At 42.9% G+C, this 23,963-nt stretch overlaps 1 protein-coding gene across 1 annotated transcript in view; it reads left to right on the top strand.

Annotated features, from left to right (window-relative positions):
• Window positions 1–23,963, top strand: part of CCDC60 (coiled-coil domain containing 60) — a 194,640-nt gene that overhangs the window by 84,721 nt on the left and 85,956 nt on the right. Inside the window, exons 2-3 of the mRNA XM_043978177.1 lie at window positions 3,402–3,473; window positions 11,466–11,545. Coding sequence (XP_043834112.1) covers window positions 3,402–3,473; window positions 11,466–11,545 — 152 coding nt within the window. The remainder of the gene's footprint in view (window positions 1–3,401; window positions 3,474–11,465; window positions 11,546–23,963) is intronic.

The following is a 23,963-nucleotide window of genomic DNA, read 5'->3' as shown; positions in this document are numbered from 1 at the left end:
ACCAGGGGCAGCTAGGTGGTGCAGTGGATAGAGCACTGGCCCTGGATTCAGGAGGACCTGAGTTCAAATCCAGCCTCAGACACTTAACACTTACTAGCTGTGTGACCCTGGGCAAGTCACTTAACCCCAATTGCCTCACCAAAAAAAAAGTACCTTCCACAAACAAGGACAATGCAATCTCCACCAGTTTCAACAGCTCCTTTATGAAGATTGAACCTGGGGATCTCAGTTCCACATTTTCATATCTTCTGGGGAGTCCAGTGACTACGAAAATACATTAGGAAACAATCACAACAGGGTAGATGGCAGAAATTGCCTCAGAGACAGATTGACTCCAGCTCAATATAAGGAAAACATGTCTAGGAATTAAAGCTGTCTCCTAGTGATGGGTGCCACCTTCAATCAATCCATCAATCAACAAGCATTAATTAAGAGTTTACTGTGTGCCGGGCATTAGAGATGCAAAACCAAAAATGAAACAATCTTTGCCCTCAAAGTGCTTTCATTTTATCAGGGCCAACAATATGCATATAAACACAAGCTATATCCAAAGTCAATACAAGGTCATTTGGAGCCAGGGGTTGGAAGGGGGCAGGGAAGAAGGAGCTTTAAACTCCTTGAAAGCATCAACATTTTCTTGTTTCTGTCCTTGTATTCTCAGCACTTAGAATGGTGTCTGGCAAATAGTGGTACCTAGGAAATGTTTGTTGACTGGTGACAACAGGTAATTTCCTAGATGACAGGGGCTGTTTTCCCTTCTGTCTTTGCATCTATGGTGTCTTGCACAGTATCTGACACATACTGGGCAGCTAGATGGATAATACTCTGGGCCTGGAGTCAGGAAGACCTGAGTTCAACTGCAGCTTCAGACGCTTACTAGCTGCTTGATCCTGGTCAAATCACTAAACCTGTCTGCCTCAGTTTCCTCATATGTAAAATGGGAATGATACCTAATCCCAGTTATCTCCCAGGATTATTGTGAGGATCAAGTGAGATAATGTATACGAAGCTCTTTGCATACCTTAAAGCACTATATAAATGCCACTTGTGATGATGGTGGTGTGGTGGTATAGGATTTAGAATCAAAAGACATGGACCGAGATCAGAGCTCTGCCACCTGTGCTTTGGTTACATCACTTAACATCTCTGGCCCTCAGTTGCCTCACCTGTAAAATGACTGAGCTGGAAGAAATGACATCTACAATTCCTTCCAGTTCTTAATCAGTGAGCCTGGGAATGAATATCTTGGACTGGTAGTGAGTTCCCCATCTCTGGAAGTCTTGATGCTGAGACTGGATGACCTCTTGTTTGAGGAAATAATGTAGATAGGTTTTCATAACTTGAGTGTATATAGGACTAGATGGGATCTAAGGCCCCACTCAATTGCAATTCGATCTTGAAAGACTATAGAGAAAAAAAACAAAAACAAAAGAAAAAAAGAAAGACTATGGAGAGGATGAACAAGACCATATACCCAAAGTGCTTTGGGATCATAAAGCCTCAGAAAAACAGCAACCCTTACTACTGTTATTCCTGTATTTCTTCCCACCTTGGTTCATACCCATAATTTATCTGTACACTCTTTTCATGCACCTTGCCTTCCCTGCCCTTTTCTCTTCCTCCCTCCCAGCAGTGCTGAATAGCTAAGCTCCTTTCCATTTCCACACAATACATCTGAAATTGTCTAATCATTTTTGTTGGTCTTCTATGAACTCCTTCCAAGTGTTCTGCATTCTCAGATTGAGCAACATAGCACTCAATGAAGGGTCCCAGCTGTTACCCTGATGTTTGTATCAGCCTGAATACATCCAGTGGGAATTAATTTCCATATTAATTTTATTCTAGAAAGTGCCCCCAATTTTTTAAAGTATCAAAGAATGAGGTGGATGGGCTTTGTGTGAAAAACTAGGGGAAAAAATCTATGGAAAGCTACAATGCCACTGGCTACCACTGACAAATTTTCATCTGTTGGACAGCCATTGTTTTTCCATTTACAAAATGGAATTTAATAAAGATTTAGTTGCTTGGCCTTGGAAACATCACAAATGGGGAATTGTGCTGTAGAAACAGTGTAAAGGATATCAGTGAAGAAATGTATGATCATGGTGGGGGGAATGGACTAGTATCATAATGAGAGAGGGGGAGCAGTAAAAGAAGAAAGGGGGAGTTAGGACAGACATAAAGAGGGAAGGGGAGGGGGCAGCTAGGTGGCTCAGTGGATAAAGCACCAGCCCTGGATTCAGGAGTACCTGAGTTCAAATCCGGCCTCAGACACTTTACACCTACTAGCTGTGTGACCCTGGGCAAGTCACTTAACCTCCATTGCCCTGCAAAAAAAAAAAAGAGGGAAGGGGAGGGAGAGAGAGAGAAGAGGGATAAGAAAAGAAAGAGAAAGGAGGAGAGGGACAAGGAGGGGGGAAAGGAAGGGAGGGAGGAAGGAAGGAAGGAAGGAAGGAAGGAAGGAAGGAAGGAAGGAAGGAAGGAAGGAAGGAAGGAAGGAAGGGATGGAGGGAGGGAAAGGGAGGAAAGGAAGAAAGGGACAAAAAGGGAGAAAGAAAAGAGAAAAAAGACATAAAGGGAGGGAGGAAAGTAAGGGAGGGAGGAATAGAGGAAAGGAAAGAAGGAAGGAAGAAAGGAAGGAAGGAAGGAAGAAACAAACAAACAAACAGCAGACAGCTCCTATACTCTGCTGGTATCCGTGCAAAATCCTGAGAACTAAAGGAAGGCCCCTGGTGCATTGAGTGACACTCACCCAAACATTCTTGTATGTTCTCATGGTGAACAAATGGGGGGAAATGGACAAGGATCACATAGGAGAGTCAGGAATGCAAAGAATGTGATCCACATTAATGGAGGATGCACATGGGCCCCAGAGCCCAGGATCTGGATGTACCTTCTAAGGACTCCAGGGTCACACAAAACAGGTCCAATTCTGGCAGCCTGATCCCAAAGGACATCACTTCTACTTCTGTGTATTTGCATAAGCCTTCTCCTATATCTGGAATGTTCTCCCTCTTCACACCCACCTTATAGAATCCTTACTTTCTTTCAAAGCACAACTCAGCTGCTACTCTCTACTCTTTTTGGTCCCACAAGTCCTTAGTTCTCTAAACCTCCTAAAAACTACTTTGTATTTATTTATCTGTGTGCATACTCCATCTCCTGGGTGGAATGGATGTTCTTTGAAAGCAGAGATACACTTATTTCCATCTTTGACTCCTTAATGCCCAAAGCTGAGACCAACACTGATAAGGCAGTGCTCGGTAAGTACTTACTAGGTTGAGTTGAGTTGTGTTGAACTGAATTGATTTTATCAATTTCAAAACCCCCTCCTCTAACTCATTCATTAGTTGGCTAGCCTTGCCCAAGACAATTATTTATACATCTTATTTTCTTTCCAGGATACCAAGAATGAAAGCTCTCCTTTAAGTCCAAAGGATGTAGAAAAACCAAAGGCTAACAAACTTACAAAGGTGAGCCAAAGAAGCATTTCTTTTTGCATCTTTTTATTGAAATTCACACACCTGCCCTTAAAGAGCTTACATTCTCATGAAGAAAGACAACACACAAAAGGGAACTGAAAGGGGAGGGGCTTCTGGTTTCAAAGTCCAGATAGGAGCGGAATAAGAGGAGAAAGTATCTGGAGCTTTGTGTGTTTTTCTAGGCTCAATCTATAAGAATAAAATGAGACAGTATGTCCTCTTTTAAAGTTAATTTTATGGTCACTTAAATGGTTTCTTAAAGCAGCATTGCTTTGAGTTTTATATCTATGTTTATGTGAATTGGGAAGAACTAACAATAGTCACATCTTTACCATAAGACAGGTGGTAACTCCATCATAGCATAAGGAATATAGCACAAGGATTTGGAATGAGAGACCTGGATTCAGATCCTTCTGACATTTACTGATTGTGAGACCTACTCTCCCCCCGCCCCCTGCCCCCAGCTAATTCATTTAAACTAGTAGACCTCAGATACCACTCTAAAAATAGACTATTAAAACTAAATCTCTGAAAATTGCCCTGCAGAGCATATGTTTAAACCTTTTGGGGAAAATGTTCTACTGGGGTTTTGGGGGGGATTTTGGGGGGGAGGCAGTTGGGGTTAAGTGACTTGCCCAGGGTCACACAGCTAGTAAGTGTCAAGTGTCTGAGGTTGGATTTGAACTCAGGTTCTCCTGAATCCAGGGCTGGTGCTCTATCCACTGTGCCACCTAGCTGCCCCTGTGCTACTGTTTTTTGTTTTGGGTTTTTCTGGTGAGGCAATTGGGGTTAAGTGACTTGCCTAGGGTCACACAGCTAGTAAGTGTCAAGTGTCTGAGGCCGGATTTGAACTCAGGTCCTCCTGAATCCAGGGCTGGTGCTTTATCCACTGTGCCACCTAGCCACCCTGTGCTACTGTTTTTTAAAGCATACCACTATCAAATTCTGTTCTTAAAGTGCTCAGATGAGAAGTAACTCATCTATGCTAATCAGTAGTGTCAGACTATTATTTTCCTTATGATTATTTAAGCTCTCAGAACAATGTTTGGCACATAATAGTGGCAATGATGATAATGGTGGTGGTGATGTAGTAGTAGTAGTGGTGGTGGTGGTGGTGGTGGTAGTAGTGATAGTGGAAGTGGATGTGGTGGCGGTAGCTACCATGTCGGGCTGCTAGGTGGCGCCATAGTGCATAGAGTGCTGGGCCTGGAGTCAGGAAGACTCCTCTTCCTGAGTTCAAATCTGTCCTCAGATATTCACTGAGCAAATCACTTAAGCCTCATCTGTAAAATTAGCTGGAGAAAGAAATGACAAACCACTCCTCTATCTCAGCCAAGAAAACCCTAAATGGGGTACAAAGAGTCAGACGTGACTGAAAAAAGAAATAACTGAACAACAATCATTTATGTAGCCTGTACTGTGTGCTAGGCACTATGCTAAATGCTCAACAAATATCTCATTTAATCCTCATAACAACCCTGTGAGATATGTGTTGTTATTATCCCCATTTTGTCATTGAGGAAACTGAGGCAAACTGATGTCCAGAGTCACATAGCTACTAAGTGTCTGGGGCTGGATTTGAACTCAGATCTCTCTGACCATTGAAACCACCAAACTGTACTTAATAAACGTTTTAATCCACACCTCTCTCCCCTCTTTCTCTCCTCATCCATTCATTCTTCTATCTGTCTACCCATCCATCCATCCCATCAGCTAGCTAGTTATTTTTCTATCCACCTACAGATAGGTAATTAGCTAGTTATCTGTCTGTCTGTCTATCCATCCATTCATCTGTCCATCTATCCAGCTAGATAGCTAGCTATCCATATACGAGTTAGTAGAAAAAGCTCTTGGTTTTAAGTTCTAAATCTAACATTTACTAGCTATATGATCATCTGGGCAAATAACTTCACCCCTCCATTTCCTCATCCATGAGATGGGTAGAATGATGCTTGCACAACCTACCTCATAAGGTAGTTTTGAGAAAAATGGTTTTTTCATGCAATAAAGTGCAATAGAAAAGGGGGTTACAATTGCAGGCACAGAGACAAGACGTCAAGGGATCTGTGATTCCGCGGGTATGAGAACTTCCTCCACAAGTGCAGATAACAACCCATAGTAGATAAGCCTTGCACAGCTTCTTAAAAATCAGAGAGGTCATGGAGCACACAGGTCAGGGTCACATAGCTCACTGATTTAGAAAATAAGATTTGAATTTAGGTCTTCCTGGTCCCAAGTCCAGCATTCCAGTCTGCTGTGCCTGAGAGTATTTTAGGATCCCTAGCCGGTGAACTGTACACATACTCCATAGGAGCTCACTCGATTATCTCATCATATATGCTCCGCCTGAAACCATGGGAGTGCTTATTTCCAGCTTCCTGAATATTTTGGTCCAAGGCCAAAGATGGTCAGTACAAATCCATTCTAACACAGAACTGCCACACACACTCAGCTACCCCTAAACCAATTGCCAGAATATACTGAAGCTTGAGAGTTCATCCTAATTCTGTGAATTTTTAGAGAAGATCAAAGGGTTTGGAGATGGAGGATGGCCCTTAGATGTCAACAAGGTCAACTTTTGAAGATGACGAAGCTGAGATAGGGAGGATGAGGGACTTCATAGAATGACAGAATCTGTGACTCAGAAGGGCTGTCTAGTCCAACCGAGACCTGAACAAGCATCCTTTCTTTAGATTACCTCATCAGGGGTCATCCAGCCTCTGTTTGAAGATTTCCAGGGAGGAGGCACTGCCTCTCCTCCAGAGGCGGTCTGTGCCACCTTAAGAAAGTTCTCGGGGCAGCTAGGTGGCTCAGTGCATAAAGCACCAGCCCTGGATTCAGGAGGACCTGAGTTCAAATGCGGCCTCAGACACTTGACATTTCCTAGCTGTGTGACCTTGGGCAAGTCACTTAACTCTCATTGCCCTTCAAGAAGAAGAAGAAGAAGAAGAAGAAGAAGAAGAAGAAGAAGAAGAAAGTTTTCATTTGCTAAGGTATTCCTTACATCAAGCCTAAATCTTCCTCATTGCACCTTCTACTGTGATTATCAAGGATGATAGATTTAGAACTAGAAGGAAGACTACAAGCATTTATAAAGCACCTATCATGTGCCAGGCACTGTGCTAAGCATTTTACAAATACCTCTTGTGATCCTCATAACAAATATGAAAGGCAAGTGCTATTATCATCCCCATTTTACAGTTGAGAATACCAAGGCAGACAGAGGTGAAGTGACTTGCTTAGGGCCACACAGCTAGCAAGTGTCTGAGGTCAGATTCAAACTCAGTTCTTCCTGACTCCAGGCCCAGAAATCTCTCCCCTGTAACCCATAGCTCTATTGAAAATCCCCAGTGATGGGGCAGCTAAGTGGCACAGTGGATAGAACACCGCTCTGGAGTCAGGAGGACCTGAGTTCAAATCCGGCCGCAGACACTTGACATTTACTAGCTGTATGGCCTTGGGCAAGTCACTTAACCCCAACTGCCTCACACACACACACACAAAAAAAAATCCCCAGTGGGTCAACTCCTCCCAAGGTCTCCTGCACTTGGAAGACTTTCCAATGACGAGCCAGGCTAAAGGGCAAACCATTCCAGTGCTGGACAGCTCCTCTTGTTCAGAAGGTTTCCCTGGGCTAGCCTAAAGTTTCTTGTTTGTGGACAGCTCCTGATTCTGCCCCCTGGGGCCAGCAGAACACATCTAATTCCTTTTCCTTGGGTCAGGCTTTCCAATAGCTGAAGACTATGGCCCTGATCCCCCTTGAGTCTTCTCTTTTCTGAACTAAGCATGCCTAGTTCTTTTATCTGGTCCCGGATACCTGTACTTCCTTCCCTCACACAATTGCTGTGAGTTCTCTGCCAGCCTTAAAGCAGTTGTAATTGGCAGCTATTATCTTAGTAACCCAGCTTGAATAGAAGGGTAGGAGGCAGCCACCCATCAGCTCTTGGGGCCTCACTTCCATTTTCCACTCAAAAGACCCAGAGCCACAGGTATGACCCTCTCCCTTAACATACAAGAATGAATGTTCCCCTTTTTAAAAACCATTTCAATTTTATTGAAATCTTTTATTTTTGCTTCACCTTCATCTCCCCCTATGTCCCAATCCCTCCTTCACCCATTCACCTCCACCCATTAAAGGATAATCTTTAATAAAGTATAAAAAAGAAAGGGGAAGATCAGGAAGGCAATTTAGTATAACTAACCAACACATTGGACCCTAGATTAAAAGCTAAAAGGGACCTTAGAGGTCATTGATTCCAACCCATTCATTTTACAGATGAGGGAAATGAGACACAGAAAGGTGGTCATTTAGCTAATAAGTGTCTGAGGCTGGATTTGAACTCAAGTCTTCCTGGTTCCAGGTCTAATGCACTCTCCACCATGCCACCTAGCTGCCATCAGCTGTGACTGACAGTATAGGCAGTGTTCAGCACCCATAGTTCAAGGTGGCCACAGGCGATCCAAGTCTGTATCTCCCCAGACTTGTAACTCATGGCTCTCAGAAGTATCTCACCAGCCCTCCTCCCTTAAACAATCTTTCAATAGTGACTTTCTCCACTCTCTACTAATGAGTATTCATAACACTTAATGCCTGGCATTTTCCTTTATTAAAAAAAATACCAGTTAAGTCTCATTACAGAGGAATTCGTTTAGAAGAAAGAAAATCTTAAAGAATAGTTCATCTTAAAGAATAGTTCCAGGGGACAGCTAGATGGCACAGTGGTAAAGCACCGGCCCTGGATTCAGGAGTACCTGAGTTCAAATCTGGCCTCAGACACTTGACACTTACTAGCTGTGTGACCCTGGGCAAGTCACTTAACCCTCATTGCCCTGCAAAAAAAACCAACCTAACAAAAACAAAAACAAGAATAGTTCCTGAAAATATGGGACTGAAAAAACTCCTTTTATTATCAAAAGATTGGGGTGGCTAGGTGGCGTAGTGGATAAAGCACCGGCCCTGGAGTCAGGAGGACCTGAGTTCAAATCCGGCCTCAGACACTTGACACTTGCTAGCTGTGTGACCCTGGACAAGTCACTTAACCCCCATTGCCCCGCAAACCCCCCCAAACAAAAACAAAACAAAAAACAAAAGATAATGGCCAGGGGTCAGCTGGGTGGTGCTGTAGTGGATAAGGCACCAGCCCTGGATTCAGGAGGACAGGAGTTCAAACCTGGCCTCAGACACTTGACACTTACTAGCTGTGTGACCCTGGGCAAGTCACTTAACCTTCATTGCCCTGGAAAAAAAAAAAGATAAAAAGGTCAATTAAGTCTCATTGATCTCTGCTAGTCCAATAAGTGAGCATCAATGTCAGGAAATCTGCCCTGATACAGGTGAGGAGGGGCATTGACTGTAGCCCCTAAGCAGAGAGGGCAGGTATAGGTGACTTGCCAGCCATGCTCTCTACCCCAGTGGAAATGCAACAGGGTGAATTGAGAGACAGAGTCAGAATGACAATGAACATTTTCAGGACACCTTTTCTGGGGGGAGGTGGAGGTAGGAGAGGCCAGGCCTGTGACTTCATTGTTGTAGGGAATTATCAATAGAGAAACTCCTGTTACTGCACAACAGCTCTCTTTCTTAAAGATCACTGAGAAGTTAAGTGATTTGTCCAGGGTCACACAGCAGCTGGTGGCAGTCAGGCTTTGAACCCAGGTCTTCCTGACTTCAAAGCTTGCATATTCTCTCTCTCACCTCCTCTCTCCTCTCTCTTTTCCCCATGCTATGCTCTCTATAATCCCTTACAGTTCACAAAGTGTTTCAATCCATTATTTGGCTTGAATTTCACAATAATTCTGTGAGGTAGGTAGAGCAGGTATTGTTATTTCATTTTTACAAATGAGGAAACTGAGGCACAGAGAGGTTAAGTGAGTTGCTTATGACAACACAGCCAGGAAGTGTCAGAAGCACACTCTGAGTGTAGATTCATAGGACCATAGGGACACAAACCTACAGCCTGAAAGAAGTCATCTAAAATTATTCCTCATGATGGAATTGAGAGATCCAGCCTGGAAGCCAGGAAAATGTGGGTTCAAGTCACTGACACAGAATGGCTCTGTGGCCTTGGGCCAGTCACTTAACATCTCAGTACTCTAGGAAACTCTCAAAAACTCTTAGTTGCAGAGAAGGTAGACCACCCACTCTGGTAGAAAGCATTTCCTCACCGATACCAATGAAATCACAGGTCATAACCCTATCCCAACTTATTTGTATACCATTCAACCAGCATCATCATTCAATTGAAATGATGCTCTCCAAACTTATCAATGATCCCTGAATTGCCAAGTCTAATGGCCTTTTCTCAATGCTCGTATTTAATACCCTCTCAGCAGCTTCTGACACTGTCAATCACCCTCTTATCGATTCTCTTTTCTCTAGGTTTTCCTGACATTGCTTTCTCCTAGTTCTCATTCTATTCATCTGACCATTTCTTAGCCTCCTTTTCTGAATCTTCAAATAGGTCATGCCTGCTAACTTGGGGGGGGAGGGTCTCCCAAGGCTCTGTCCTGCAGTTTTTCCTCTTATCCCTTGATACTTTCCCCCTTGGTGATCTTACCAGCTTTCATCTCCATACAGATGCCAATTAGAGCCTTCATCTCTCTCCTGAACCCTATTCCCATATAATTAACTGCCTTTTGACATCTCAAATTGGATTCCCCTTTGGCATCTCAAACTCAACATTTCCAAAACAATTCATTCCTTTCCGCTGAATCATCCCCTCTTCAGAACTTGACTATTACTGTTGAAGATACCATCAGCCTCCCAGTCACCAAGGAAACCTCAGAGTGTCATCCTTGACTCCTCCCCTGCACTCACACCACACATCCAATCTGTTGTCAAAGCTTGTCATTTCAGTCTCCACAATTTCATACGCATTCCCTTCTCTCCACTCATACAGGCAATACCCTAGTGCAAGCCCTAATCACTTCTCACCTGGACTGCTTTTGTTTATTGATGGATTGTGATCTCCCTGAGTGCAGGGACTGTCTTTTGTCTTTTCTTGTATGCCAGCACTTAGCATAGTATCTGGCTCATAATAAATTTTGATTGATTGCTTGTTGACTAACTACATATTTTGTATACTTATATTGAATATGCTTCTACCTCATGAGCATCATGCCTTCCCCGACATGATACAAGTTCTTTGAAGTTGGGGATTTTTGTGTTTGTGTTTGAATCCCCACTGCCTAGCAGAGTGCCTGAAACAGAGTAGTCAGGTCTTAACAAATGCTTGTCCAACCCTCTCATCTCTAAAGACAATAAAACTAAGGCCAGAAAGCCAAGTGAGCTGGCCAAGACCATGAAGGTAGTAGGTGGCAAAGCCACACTGATTCCAAGCCCATTGATCCTTCCATTTCGTTAAGACTGCCTCCAGGAGTGGCACCTACCTGCTATTAGGTCCAACTCCACCAGTGGGCAGCAAACACCTTGTCCACCTAGCAGAGGGACAAGCATCATTGCCAACTCTTATGGCCTTGGGCAAGTAACTTATCCCCTATGGGCCTCATTTTACCCATGACTGGATTAGATGACTTCTGAAGAACTTTATTAACAGCTTCTTTGTACCTGCTTTCAAATCCTTTCCTTTAATAGTTCCTGTAAGACCTTGGTCAAGTAATTTCCTATATCTGGGCCTCAGTTTCCTCATCTGTAAAATAAGGACATTGAACTTGATGCCTTCTAAGGTCCCTTCTGGCTCTTCCTCTGATCCTATATATGATTTTCAGATGAATGGAGCTATGTACCTGATAAGATAAGACTTTGACATCTAGGTGAAGATTTCAACCAACCCAACAGGGCCCCTTGGTGTAGAGACCAATTAACATTCAGATAGACATGGAGGAGGGGTAGAGACTCTATGGAAATCTATTTTTTAAATACAGAGTCTAAACTAATACAGACAGTGACATTCTGGATCCAGCTGATAAATTAACATAAGGCCATTTTTGTTTTACTTAATCATTCTGATGGTTTCCCATTAGGGTGGTCCAGCACCTGGCCAGAGCCTTAGGTATATGGAGAAGGAAATCACGAACCTCAAGAGAGACCTCCTGCATAGCCGGTAAGAGAACTCAGTGTAGTGGATATGGATGCACCTTGGCGGCAGGATCAGTGCCTGGCATATGGTGGGCACTGGTTGGATGTTTTTAAATCAATTGATTCATCAAAACAACATTTATGTTGAATTTACCAAAAATTAAGGTTTTATTGATACCTTTCATTTTTCTATCAGTCATGTCCAGCTGTCCCCTATCCACTAAGAACCCAATTAGCTTTCCCTTATAATAGACAGAGTTAAGCAAAACCAGCCAATGTGATGACCATACCTGAGAGTATATGCAGCATTCGGTACCCCTAAGCCACAACCTCTCTACTGAAAAGAAGGGGCTATGTTAGCTTTTCCCTAAAGCCAAGATCCTACATACATTTTTAGAAGATATGGACTAAAGGTGTAAGCAAGAAAACAAAACAGAAGATGAATTAAAAAGTGTGGCACAGTCTAATAAGGAAACCCAGAATGAGTTGAGCATGTCAGAGCAATCTAAAGAGAGCTAAAAAGAGTTGATTCTGGGGCAGCTAGGTGGTGCAGTGGATAGAGCACCAGCCCTGGAGTCAGGAGTACCTGAGTTCAAATCTGGCCTCAGACACTTAACACTTACTAGCTGTGTGACCCTGGGCAAGTCACTTAATCCCAATTTCCTCACTAAAAAAAATTTTTTTTAAATTAAAAAAAAAAGTTGATTCTGCAACACCAAGGGAAAGGGATGGGTCATAGATGGAAGCTGAATGCTGCTGAAGATGAAGGAGATGATGGTGATGGGTTTTAGATAAGGTGGAGATGTTCACCTTATTTGAGGAGCTTTCCCATTTTATTTTATTTTATGTTATTTTATTCATTGATTTTATTTGTTTGTTTGATTGATTTTTATTTATTTTATTTTTCTGTTGAAGAATATTATTTTTGGACCAGAAAGGATAAAATGAAAATGACCGATAGAATTGATATCCATGGCCACTAGGGAAGTAAGAAGAGAACACCCAGTTTCCCTTGTGAGTGATGTTGGGCTAGTCACAACCATTCTGGACCACTCATCTGTACAGATGGGGTTCCTCATCTGTAAAATGAGAAGGTTGTGCTTAATAGCCTTTGAGGTCTCTTCTAGTACTATGTCTATAATCCTACGGACTGTTGGTGTTTGTTGTAGTTGTTCAGTCATGTCCAACTCTTCATGACCTTGTTTGAGGTTTTCTTGGCAAAGATACTAGAGTGGTTTGCCATTTCCTTAGTGCCTAAGACTTCATGTCATGATGTGTCACAAGATGCCGATCCCTGGAGAGTTTTCCCCAGTGATGGGGGAGTAAGCTCAGGTGTGATGGGAAGATCATTAGCTCAGGAGTCAGGATTTGGGTTCAAGTCATAATTCTGATGCTTGCTTCCTGCATGGAACCTTTGAATGGAAGTCTTCTGGATTCCAGGGTAGCTAGGTGGCATCATAGTGCACAGAGCACCAGGCCTGGAGCCAGAAAGACTCATCTTCCTGAGTTCAAATTGTGATGTTTAAAAATCTAATGTGTGGGGGCAGCTAGGTGGCACAGTGGATAAAGCACTGGCCTTGGATTCAGGAGGACCTGAGTTCAAATCCAGCCTCAGACACTTGACTCGTACTAGCTGTGTGACCTTGGGCAAGTCACTTAACCCTCATTGCCCCACAAAAAAAAATTTTTTTAAACTTAAAAAAACTAATGTGTGTCCTTACCTGCCCCCCTGCCCCGATTTGAGGGTTCAGGAGAACTGGCTAAGATTTACTGATAAATTTGGCAACAGTTTAGGCTTTTAAGCATTTATTAAAGTATATTAGGGGTTAGCAGAGAGAGAAAGAGAGAGAGAGAGAGAAAGAGAGAGAGAGAGAGAGAGAGAGAGAGAGAGAGAGAGAGAGAAAGCTGCCTTCACCTAGCTATCCAAGAGAGAACACATGAAGTTCTGAGAGTTACAAAACCTGGCTACCTTCCTCCTTCTTCTGCCACCATGAGCTTCTTCCCAAACCAAAGAGAGCGAGTCCCAACCACTTCTCCCCAAAGCCCCCTGTGGAACAGGAAGCAGGGCAGTCCCCACACGCAGCTCCAAGCTAATTGGCTGGTCCATTGATTGACATGACTTACAGGTGGTTCTATGAATAGAAGTAACTTCCGGGTGCCAGGCTGACCTTTAGAAAAGGTCATCTCACAATGTCTTTCTCGGCAGGGGTGTGGCATCCTGCTTCTCACAAAACCCAGCCTCAGATACTTACTAGCTCTGTGACTACTTCACCCTGTTTGCCTCAGTTTCCTCATATGTAAAATGAAGGGAACCCCAGGAAGCTAAAGTCGATACTACATTGCTAGAGAAGACAGAAGCAGGAAACCTCAGACCATTACATCCCCACTGCTACATGTTCCCTAGATTCTTACCCTCCATCCTTTCTTTTTTCATTCAATCAACAAACAAACATTTATTAAACACCCACTGTGTTCACACTGTGATAACCATTGGCGATACAAAGACAAAAGTGAGATGTTCTCTACACCCAAGGAATGTACATTGTTACACTATTTTTATACTATTACCCTTGGGGGGGAAACAAGTAGCAACTGATCAATCTTTGATAACCTTGGAGAGAGAAGTTTCAGTTGAGTGACTAGAACAGATGCTAGACTACAAGGGATTGAGAATTGCTTGAGCTGAGAGACTGGAAGCAACAATCATAATTTTTTTTCTAGACCTTTGTCTATAATTGGAAGAGAAATCTAGGATGGTGGCTTGGCAGGAAGGTAGAATCAAGTGTAGGGTTTTTAGGAATGGAAGGGCCTATAAGCCCTGTTCCTGAGGGGGTTAAAGTTGGTGGATCCCTTGAGTTTAGGAATTTGGAGAAGCCTGCTAAGTCCAGTGTCAATGTGGTGAGCCCCTGGAGAAGTAGAGGACTGCCCAAAGATGGAGCAAACCAGGTCAGAAAAATAGAGCAGGAAATTGTAAAGTTTCTGAGAGGCTGTTGCATTTCCAACTGAGCAAGATATAGAAATGGGGAAATGCCAGTGGATAGGGAGAGATTAAAAATTACAAAGGGATCCTTCTTTGGAGAGGTGGGGGACTCTGGGTGTGGAACATTTCATGTGGTGAGTTGGTTAGTTTGATCAACTGAGTATTTTTTCTTCTTTTTTATTCTCTGTGGTAAGAGATAGCCTCCTGGATAGGAGAAGAGAGAGTTGGGAAATAAAAGTCATGTAAAAAACAAAAAAAAATATGAATAGAAATTTGAAATGAAAAGGAAATTGGGGGAGTAGAGCAATGAGTAAAGGGGCAGACACCAAGAAAAAACAGAAGGGGTTGGTGGGATCAAGGGCACAAAGGGCTGGACTGATTTGATAAGCCCTGAAGGTTAAAAAAAAGCATGCTTCTATACTTCTTCAAGTCAACTAGATGGGGATGGAATCTCTTGATGTGTATCTCAGGTACACAGGCCCAGCTGAACTCCTCCACCATCATGCTAAGAGTTTAATCCAAATTTAACATCCTCTGTAATTGAGACTTGGGTCTGCTAAAGATTCCAGATCTAGACATCCACTTACAAGTCTGCAAAGGGCCAATGCCAGCCTTTTGGCAAAGTGAGCATGCTTAAAGGGGATCTCAAATGTCACAGAACTGAACATCCTCCACTAGGTGGTGCCATTTTGGATAGCACCCTGAGCCTGAAGTCTGGAAGACTCATCTTAGTGAGTTCAAATCTGGCCTCAGGCACTTCCTAACTGTGTGACCCTGGGCAAGTCACTTAACCATGTTTGTCTCAGTTTCTTCATTTGTAAAATGGGCTGGAGAAGGAAATGGCAAACCGCTTTGGTATCTTTGCAAAGAAAACCCAAAATGGGGTCAGAGAGAGTCAGATGTAACTGAAAAACAACTGAACAGCACCACCAACAATCTTTCATTAAGCATGAGTTGGGTGCTCAATATCAGATATCTTATAGATGACAGAAATGGTTTGCTGTGACTGGTACTAGCACTATGCTGTCTCCTAACTGTATGAGAAGCAATGTAGTCCAAGACCTCAGTTTCCAAACATCTTAAAGATAAGTGAGATGGCTTAAGGAGAAAGTTGTAAAAGAGAAAACAAATGTTGCCAACAGTCAGATACCCCATGTGAGTACCCCTGAATATCCCTGATATTTAAGAGTTCGGTGATTTGGTCTTCAAAGAACATGACCCATTTCTGAGCACAAAGATAATGGTAATAATGCTTTTGAAAACACGTAAGCCATGGGAAGGTTATTGAGATGTGTCTCTTGGCCTCAAACAAACTCTTTTATTAATGTGGATATGATCTCCTTTTAAAAAAAAAAATCTGCCATCTCCTCCCTACCTAAACATTCCAACTATTTCCTGGATTGATTGAATGCTTTAACTGTCCTTTCAACCCACTAGCATCCGTCCCTATTTTCATGGCCAATTTCACACAATGCTAAAAAGGATCAGCCTTAATTGCTTCTCTCTTCACCTGTTTTCCCAGATGTTCTATTATGCTGAGTGATCTAGATAACACTTGCAGCAAGCACCCCACCTATGTTGACATTGACATTGGTGGGGGGTGTGACCTGGAGCCAAGGGGGAAGAGTGGTGATATGGGGATGTGGGATAACTGTATGTGGCTGACTCTTTGGCCCGTGACACATTTCTTCCAAAGCTTCTAGCATTCTCTCATCTGAATATGTGTGGGTTTTAAAAAAAAAAAAACATTCTTGCAAGGAAACAGCAAGACATTGGACCTAAAGAGATGATTTCACCATGGCAGGGTTTAGTTACGGGCGGCTGCAAATAAACAGAGACAAATTACCCCTGTCAGACCCCAGCAGGGTGCAGATTAAGAGTATGTTTACAAGTTGTGTAGACCTCACTTCTTAGCATTTGGTCGACAGCTAGAATGGAAGCAAGACAGCTACAAAGAAAGAAGACAGATCCAGGAGAGGGTTTCTGTAGCTCATTCTAAATTAAGGCATGGCTCAACCCAACATTTAATGCCAGTTATGTACTAGCTCATATGCTATGGGGTCATAAAGAAATGTTGTTTAGTCAAATCGGACTCTTTGTGACCCTATTTGGAGTTTTCTTGGCAGATATGCTGGAGTGGTTTGGCCATTTCCTTCTCCAGTTTATTTTACAGATGAGGAAACTGAGGCAAACAGGGTGAAGTGACTTGCCCAAGGTCACACAACTAGCAAGTGTCTGAGGCCAGATTTGAACTCTAATCTTCCTGACTCCAGGCCCAGCACTCTAGCTGCCTACTGGCTTCTCATACATCTAGGAGACTGTAAGCTCCTAGAGGGAAGGCATTGTCTTGGTTTTTTTATTCCTTTGTATCCTTAGCATAACATAGTAGTGATTTTCTTAAAGTTTAAATCTGACTATGTTATTCCCCTACTCAATAAACCTCAGTGGCTACCTATTTCCTCTAAGATTAAATATAAAACACCTCTCTTTAAAGCTCTCCAGAATCTTGCCCCAACCCTTCTCATACTCCAGGATCCATCCAAGCTTTTGTCTTCTCTCTTCTTCACAAATAACACTCCATGGGGCAGCCAGGTGGCGCAGTAAATAAAGCACTGGGCCTGGATTCAGGAGTACCTGATTTCAAATCTGACCTCAGACACTTGACACTTACTAGCTGTGTGACCCTGGGCAAGTTACATAACCCTCATTCCCCTGCAAAAAAAATAATAAAACAAAACAAAAAAATATAACACTCCATGTCCTATCTCTGCACATTGGTCCTGGCTGTCCTGCCCCACAAAACCCACCTAGAATTCACTCCCATTTTCACTTCCATGTCTTAGAATCTCATCTCTTTCAAATCTCTGCCCAAGTGACAACCTGCTAAGGGGTCCTCCCAGATGCTAGGATTCCCCCCAAAATGCCTTGATCTGTATATATTTTATATAAACTCATTATGAACATTTAATCTCCTTTGGCTAGGCAGATGCTCCTTCACTTTTATCTTTCTATACCCAACACAGTGCCTTGTATATAATGGTTGTTGATTGGTTAATAAATGTTTGTTGAATGAATGAATGAGACAAGACACAAAAGATGCAGTAACAATATGAGAGATACCATGATCTGTCATAGCCAGAGCTAGAAAATGGCCTTAGATCTTATAGTCACCCCCTCCTTCCCCTCCATCCCACATTTCACACAATAGGACACTAGTTCGTGATTACACAAGGAGTCAATAGCAGAGCTGGGATTAAAACCCACATCTCCCAATTCCCATCCTAGGAAATCTTCTCTTATAGATGCTGTCCTTGGGGGGACTGCTTCCGTTCAGTTCCAGGGTGACCTTGAATCTTTGCTCAGTGATACGGTGACTCAAGGTCAGCCTCACTCCCATGATCCCGCTTCCTTCCCCCACACAGCCCAGACACCCTTCCATACTCAACCCTCATTCTTGGCCCCAAATCCCAAACTCCAGGATTTGTTTAGAATCATCCATTGGGTGGAGGACAGGCCAAGAGCCTTTTAGAGAAAACCTTGGGATCTCCTACACAGAGCGGCTGTTAACAACTCCCCAGCATGCGCCAGAAAGGCCAGGGCTCTGTTTTTTGTCCTTAGTTGGAATTTATGGAGCATAGCTCCAGCCGCTAAGACTGAGTCATCACTGTAGGGTAGTAGCGACACCATGAAAGTTCATTTCATTTTTTATTATCTCTGAGGCTGAAAGGGTTTTTCTGTTTCTCAGGATTTCCCAGGGGTCTGTGACTCCTCTGGTTAGCTATGGCTCTAGGGGCAGGTTTTCTTCTCTGATTTCCATGTATCACTATCTGCTTCACATAACTATCTCTCAGAGCTGGGAGGGGCCTTAGAACAGGGGATGTCAGAACTTGGTAAGGGGTAGAAGGTCAGGGAGAAGCATGTATACTGGAGTTTATGATTTGTTGAAAATATTTGCATTCTGCAGACCTTGGTTTGAAATTTGGTTTTCTGCTTCCTGCTCTATGTGCCTGGGGAAGTCACTCCCCTTTGCCTGTGCCTCAGTTTCCTCCTCTATAAGAGGAAGGTGTTGGACTGCATGATCTCTAAGGCACCTTCCCGATTTAAATCCTATATCCATTAAAGCTCTCTAAAGGAAGGAAGAAAAGCCATTACTCTACAACAGGGGAGGCATCATGGCCTAGTGCAAAGATTCCTGGATTTGAGGCTAAAGGATGTGCCTTCAAATCCTGTCTCTCTGTGCCCCTGGACAAACGCTCCAGCTCTCTGCGCCCTGGTCTTGTCCCCTGTAAAATGAGGCTCTTGGTGTTGAGGGACTTGGGCAGTTCCTTCTGGCTCTAAGTCTGTGAACCCTAAAAGGTCAGAGGTCTGTTCAGTGCTTGTGAATAAGCCCCTAACATCCAGGAGGAGCAGACTGGCTCCTTTCCTGGGACAAAGTCCATTTCCCTAAGGAGGCTGGCTTGTTGAAGAATTGATATGGTGCCTGTGGCTGGTCTGATTACATGGAAAGATGGAGGAATTGGGGCATCAGAGGACCTGGGTTCACATCCTGCTGGGCCACCTGTGTCTTCTTGGCCAGGTCATTTCACGTTTCTGGACCTCAGTTTCCTCATTTCAAAAATGAGTGAAGTCGGGCTCGATGCCCTCGAAGGTCGCTTCCAGCTCCAGATTGATGGTCCTATGAATGACTGAACAAAAATATACTAAGCTATATACCAAGCACTGTGTGAGGAATTGAGTCACAAAAAGAAAAAGTGATACAGTCCCTGCTCTCAAGGAACTCATATCTTAACTGGGAAAGACACACACAGAGGAGATTTCAGCTGCACAACAGATGGAAAGGTCTAGAACTCCCGATGGGTCAGCCAGGGTAGGCTCAAGGGAATGGAGGTTGTATTTAGTAGATCAAATGACAGTAAGTAAGGATGTGGTAGGGGCAGCTAGGGGGCGCCGTAGTGCATAGAGCATGAGTTCAAATGTGGCCTCAGGCACTTACTAGCTGTGTGACCCAGGGCAAGTCACTTCACCCTGGTTGCCTCAGTTTCCTCCTATCAAATGAGCTGGAGAAGGACGTGGCAAACCACTCCAGTATCTTTGCCAAGAAAACCCCAAATGGGGTTATGAAGAGCTGGACATGACTGAAAAATGACTGAACAACAACAAATGTATCTAGACTGGTTCTTGGACAAGAGAAATCCCTCTCTGGGCCTGGAGTCAAAGCCTCCTCACCTTGTTGTTGTTGTTGTTTTTTTTCCATAGTCTTTAAGAGCCCAGGGTTTGCCTCCAAACCCCAGTGAAGCGAATATTGGTGAAGGTAGCTGCTGTAAACTCCAACACTACAGTAGCATAACAGAAAAAAGAGTATTGGTTCTGGAAGTCAGGAAAACCTGAGTTCAAATTCAGCCTCAGACATTTAACTAGCTGGGTAACCCTGGGTGACACTTCTATCTACTTCAGTCTTCTCAGAGTTGTTGAGAGCATCAAATGAGACCCCCCTTAGTAAAAAGCTAAGCATGGTATCTGGCACATAGTAGGTGTTATAAAAAATGCTTGTTTGTTCTCCTCCCCTGTTACATGGGAGTTATTTAGCTCCTTGTTATTAGGGATTATTTTATATTTTTTCTTTATATCCATCATGCCTAATATAGTGTCTAGAACATATGAAGTGCTTAATAAATACTCATTCAGGGAACCTAGGTGACTCAGCGGATAAAGTTACCCGAGGCTGGACCTGGAGTCAGGAACACCTGAGTTCAAATCCAGCCTCATGCATTACCTAGCTGTGTGACCCTGGCCAAGTCATTTCACCCTCTTTGCCTCAGTTTTGTCATCTGTAAAATGAGCTGGATAAGGAAATGACAAACCATTCCATTCTCATTGCCAAGAAAATCCCAAATGGGGTCACAAAGAGTTGGACGGGACTGAACAACAAAAGTATTCATTCACTGATTGTTGATTGATTGATGGCTTCTGAAATTCCATCTAGTTCTATGATCCATCAAATGATCTCTAATTTCATCAATAAGGGCATTTCCCTACAAAGATGGAAGTGTGATGTTTAAAATCTAAATGTGGCTTCTAATCTGCCCCCCATAGTTTTGGGGGGGAAGCTGGCTAAAATCACTGATAAATTCAGCAAGAGTTTAGGCTTTTAAGGATTTATTAAAATATATTAGAAGGGGCAGCTAGGTGGCACAGTGGATAAAGCACCGGCCCTGGATTCAGGAGTACCTGAGTTCAAATCTGGCCTCAGACACTTGACACTTAGTAGCTGTGTGACCCTGGGCAAGTCACTTTACCCCCATTGCCCTGCAAAAAAAAAATTATATATGTATATATATATATAAGAAGTTAATGAAGAGAGAGAAACAGAGAGAGAGAGAGAGAGAGAGAGAGAGAGAGAGAGAGAGAGAGAGAGAGAGAGAGAGAGAGAGAGAGATGGAGAACAGATTCCTTATAGCATGGAAAATTCTAGCTTAGATCTATTCAGTATAGCCAGAGAGAAAAAAACTTTCCTTTCCTAGCAGCCCACGTGAAGTTCTGCCACCAAGCCAATGTCCAAATGAAAAGAGGGACCCTCCTTTTTTTTTCCCCGTCTGCTGCCATGCCCATTCCTCAAGGAAAAGAGAGAAAATCCAGCCAGCTAACATCTGCTTCCTAGTTCCTCTCTCCCTCCCCCAAAGCAGAGGTCCTTCAAGCTGATTGGTTGAGAGTGGTCTCTTGCTGATGTCAGTAGTACACAGCCTCTGAGAACAACACACCACTCAGGGCCAGCCAGTGGTCTTGATCCAATCACCCTTAAGTAGGTACTCAGTCAGTTTCTCAGTCTTACCCAATTCAAACAATTCTAAATCATTCATCAGGTGGGACCCCTGGGCGTCTGCCAAATCCCATTATTTTATCACAGAAGTCACAACCCTCACCTCCTTATCCTCAGGCCTGCCTCACTCGGGTGCAGTACTTATCCATGCCCCACTGCAAGCTCCCCTCATCAGGGCCCCCACTCCCTCTGCCCCGGGGGTTGTCTTCTAATTATCTGACCATTACTGGGGCCATCACCCCTCCATGACTAGCCCATCTTTCTCAGCCATCATTTCTCTGATGACATCATTCTTTATTTGTCATGGAATTTTGTAATTTCTTCCTTTGAAATGTGATACAACCAGCTCACACCTACCATACACCCTTCCATTGCCCTTTGGGTAATATCTCCAGAGACTGTAGTGTTCCCTGACTCAGCACATCAGGATGTCTACTTTCCAAGTGAAGCCCATACAGAGATGGCATCATGCTGAATGCCAATTAATTCTAAATGTGTTGCTATCAGGGTTGTTGAACAATGCATTATAGTAATGGATGTAACCACATGTTTTACATGAAAATTTTAATTCTCCACTTAAAGAACATTTTGCCCACTTTAAGACATATAATTTCCAACTCCCACCCCCCCACACACACACACATTATTTATTTCTTACTTTTCAAATGGAGACTATAATTCTGGTTAGATAGAAGGCTTCTTTATCCCAGACAGTAGAAAATAATGTCCATCACTAAATCCACTTTGCCAATGCAGAAAATCTCCCCTAAAGGACAATTGCCTTTCAAGAGTTTGTCTTGAACTAGAATCTTCAAATCCCAAACTGAAATCTTCTCTACCTAGGCTCAAACTTTCTAGGGAAACTGCTAAAATTCCTCCAGTATTTAAAGGTCCTAGTGGTATGAATAGCTTCGTCACAGGTAAAATCAAGGTAAACTGAGGAACAAAGTACTTAGCATGGTCAATTTATTGGGAAAGCTAAAATTTGCCAGTAAATAGGATCTTAGCTTCCTCAGCAAAGCTAAGAACCCAAGAAAGGGAGCGAACTCTCTCTTTTATAGTTTTGAAGAGTGTGGAACATGGAACAAGTATGTAGGCAGGGAACAAGTTATGATTGGATAAAAGAGTTTGATATCATTAATGGCTAAATCAATGCAATTAGTTACAGAGTTGATGTGTGAGGGATAATCTAGTTGGAAACTAGGAATGAAGTGCTAGCAACAGCACCTCTCCTTCCTTCCTGTGACTTAGAAATGTTCATTGTTAAATATTAGACGAGACTCTGTGGTGTCCATCTGCATCCCTCAAGGATAACAGATTTCCTCAAGACTAGAATAGAGCAGCAATTAGCAGGAGAACTGGATTTCTAAATGTGCCTCATTTCAGGCCAGCTAAATTTCTGAACTAAGTTCAGAAAAAAAAGCCATGACTTAAGGACAAAATCAATTAACTATAGATAGGGTTATTAAAAGGAGACACAAAATCAATCTGATCATTTCAGTTGTGGGGTTAGCCAATCAGTCGATAAGCATTTATAGGCATCTACTATGTGCCAGGCACTATGATAAATTACAAAAAGAACCAAAGACAGGCCCTACCTTCAACAAGCCCACAGTTTAACAACAAACAAGCCATATACAAGATAAATTGTAAGTAGCTAGAAGAAGGAAGGTCATAAAATTAAAGAATCAAACACATTTTTCCTTTCTTGACCCAGAGGTTCCAATGTCAAGATATAAACAATTTCATTTACACATTATCTCTGTTGGTTGACTAATTCTGTGGGGTTTTTTTCTTACCTATAAAGATATAACTGAGGGGCAGCTGGATGGCTCAGTGGATAGAGCACCAGCCCTGGGTTCAGGAGTACCTGAGTTCAAATCCAGCCTCAGACACTTACTAGCTGTGTGACCCTAGACAAGTCACTTAACCCCAATTGCCCCACAAAAAAAAAAAAGATATAACTCCCTAGAACATCATTTTCATTAAGATGGGGGAGGGGGTTGGATTCCACCTTTTACATCAATATGGGGAAGGGTTAACAGATCATGTCTTTTGAGGAAGAGGTGATGGAAATGAGAGAAGGCTTCAAATATTTGACGTGTGAGGAAGAGGGATTAGCCTTTTGCTTCTTGGACCCCTAGGGAAGAGAAGGAAGCAATGAATGGAAATTCCAGAGAGGCAAATACTTCACCTTAATGTATAGGGAAAAATGTACAAGATAATAATAATCTAGTTGAAAGAAATCTTGATGGCCATCTGTTCTAAACCATCTCTGAAGAAGAGCTACTCGCAGAATCCCAGAATTAGAGTTGGAAGGGGGCCATCAAAACTAACTTTTTACTCATTTGAGAGGTTAAGGAAACTGAGTTCTCCAAATGTGAAGTGATGTTCCCAAGGTGACATGGGGAATAAGTAGATGATCTTGGATTTCAACCCAAGTCCTTTGATCTCCTATCCCCTGTGATGGTAAGGGGAAGAGGGATTTTTCTGAACATCCTTTAACATTCCCACAGTCCCTACCCTCAAGGAGCTCACAGTCTAATAGGGAAGACAACATGCAAACAACTATCTACAAACAAGATAGAGACAGGATGAACTGGAGATAGTTAACAACGATAAAAGATGAGGTTATCTTCAATATTC

Source organism: Dromiciops gliroides, chromosome 1, assembly GCF_019393635.1.
Source record: "Dromiciops gliroides isolate mDroGli1 chromosome 1, mDroGli1.pri, whole genome shotgun sequence".
Taxonomy (NCBI): domain Eukaryota; kingdom Metazoa; phylum Chordata; class Mammalia; order Microbiotheria; family Microbiotheriidae; genus Dromiciops; species Dromiciops gliroides.
The sequence above is the reverse complement of the archived record's forward strand: the minus strand, read 5'-3'. Positions and strand labels throughout refer to the sequence as shown.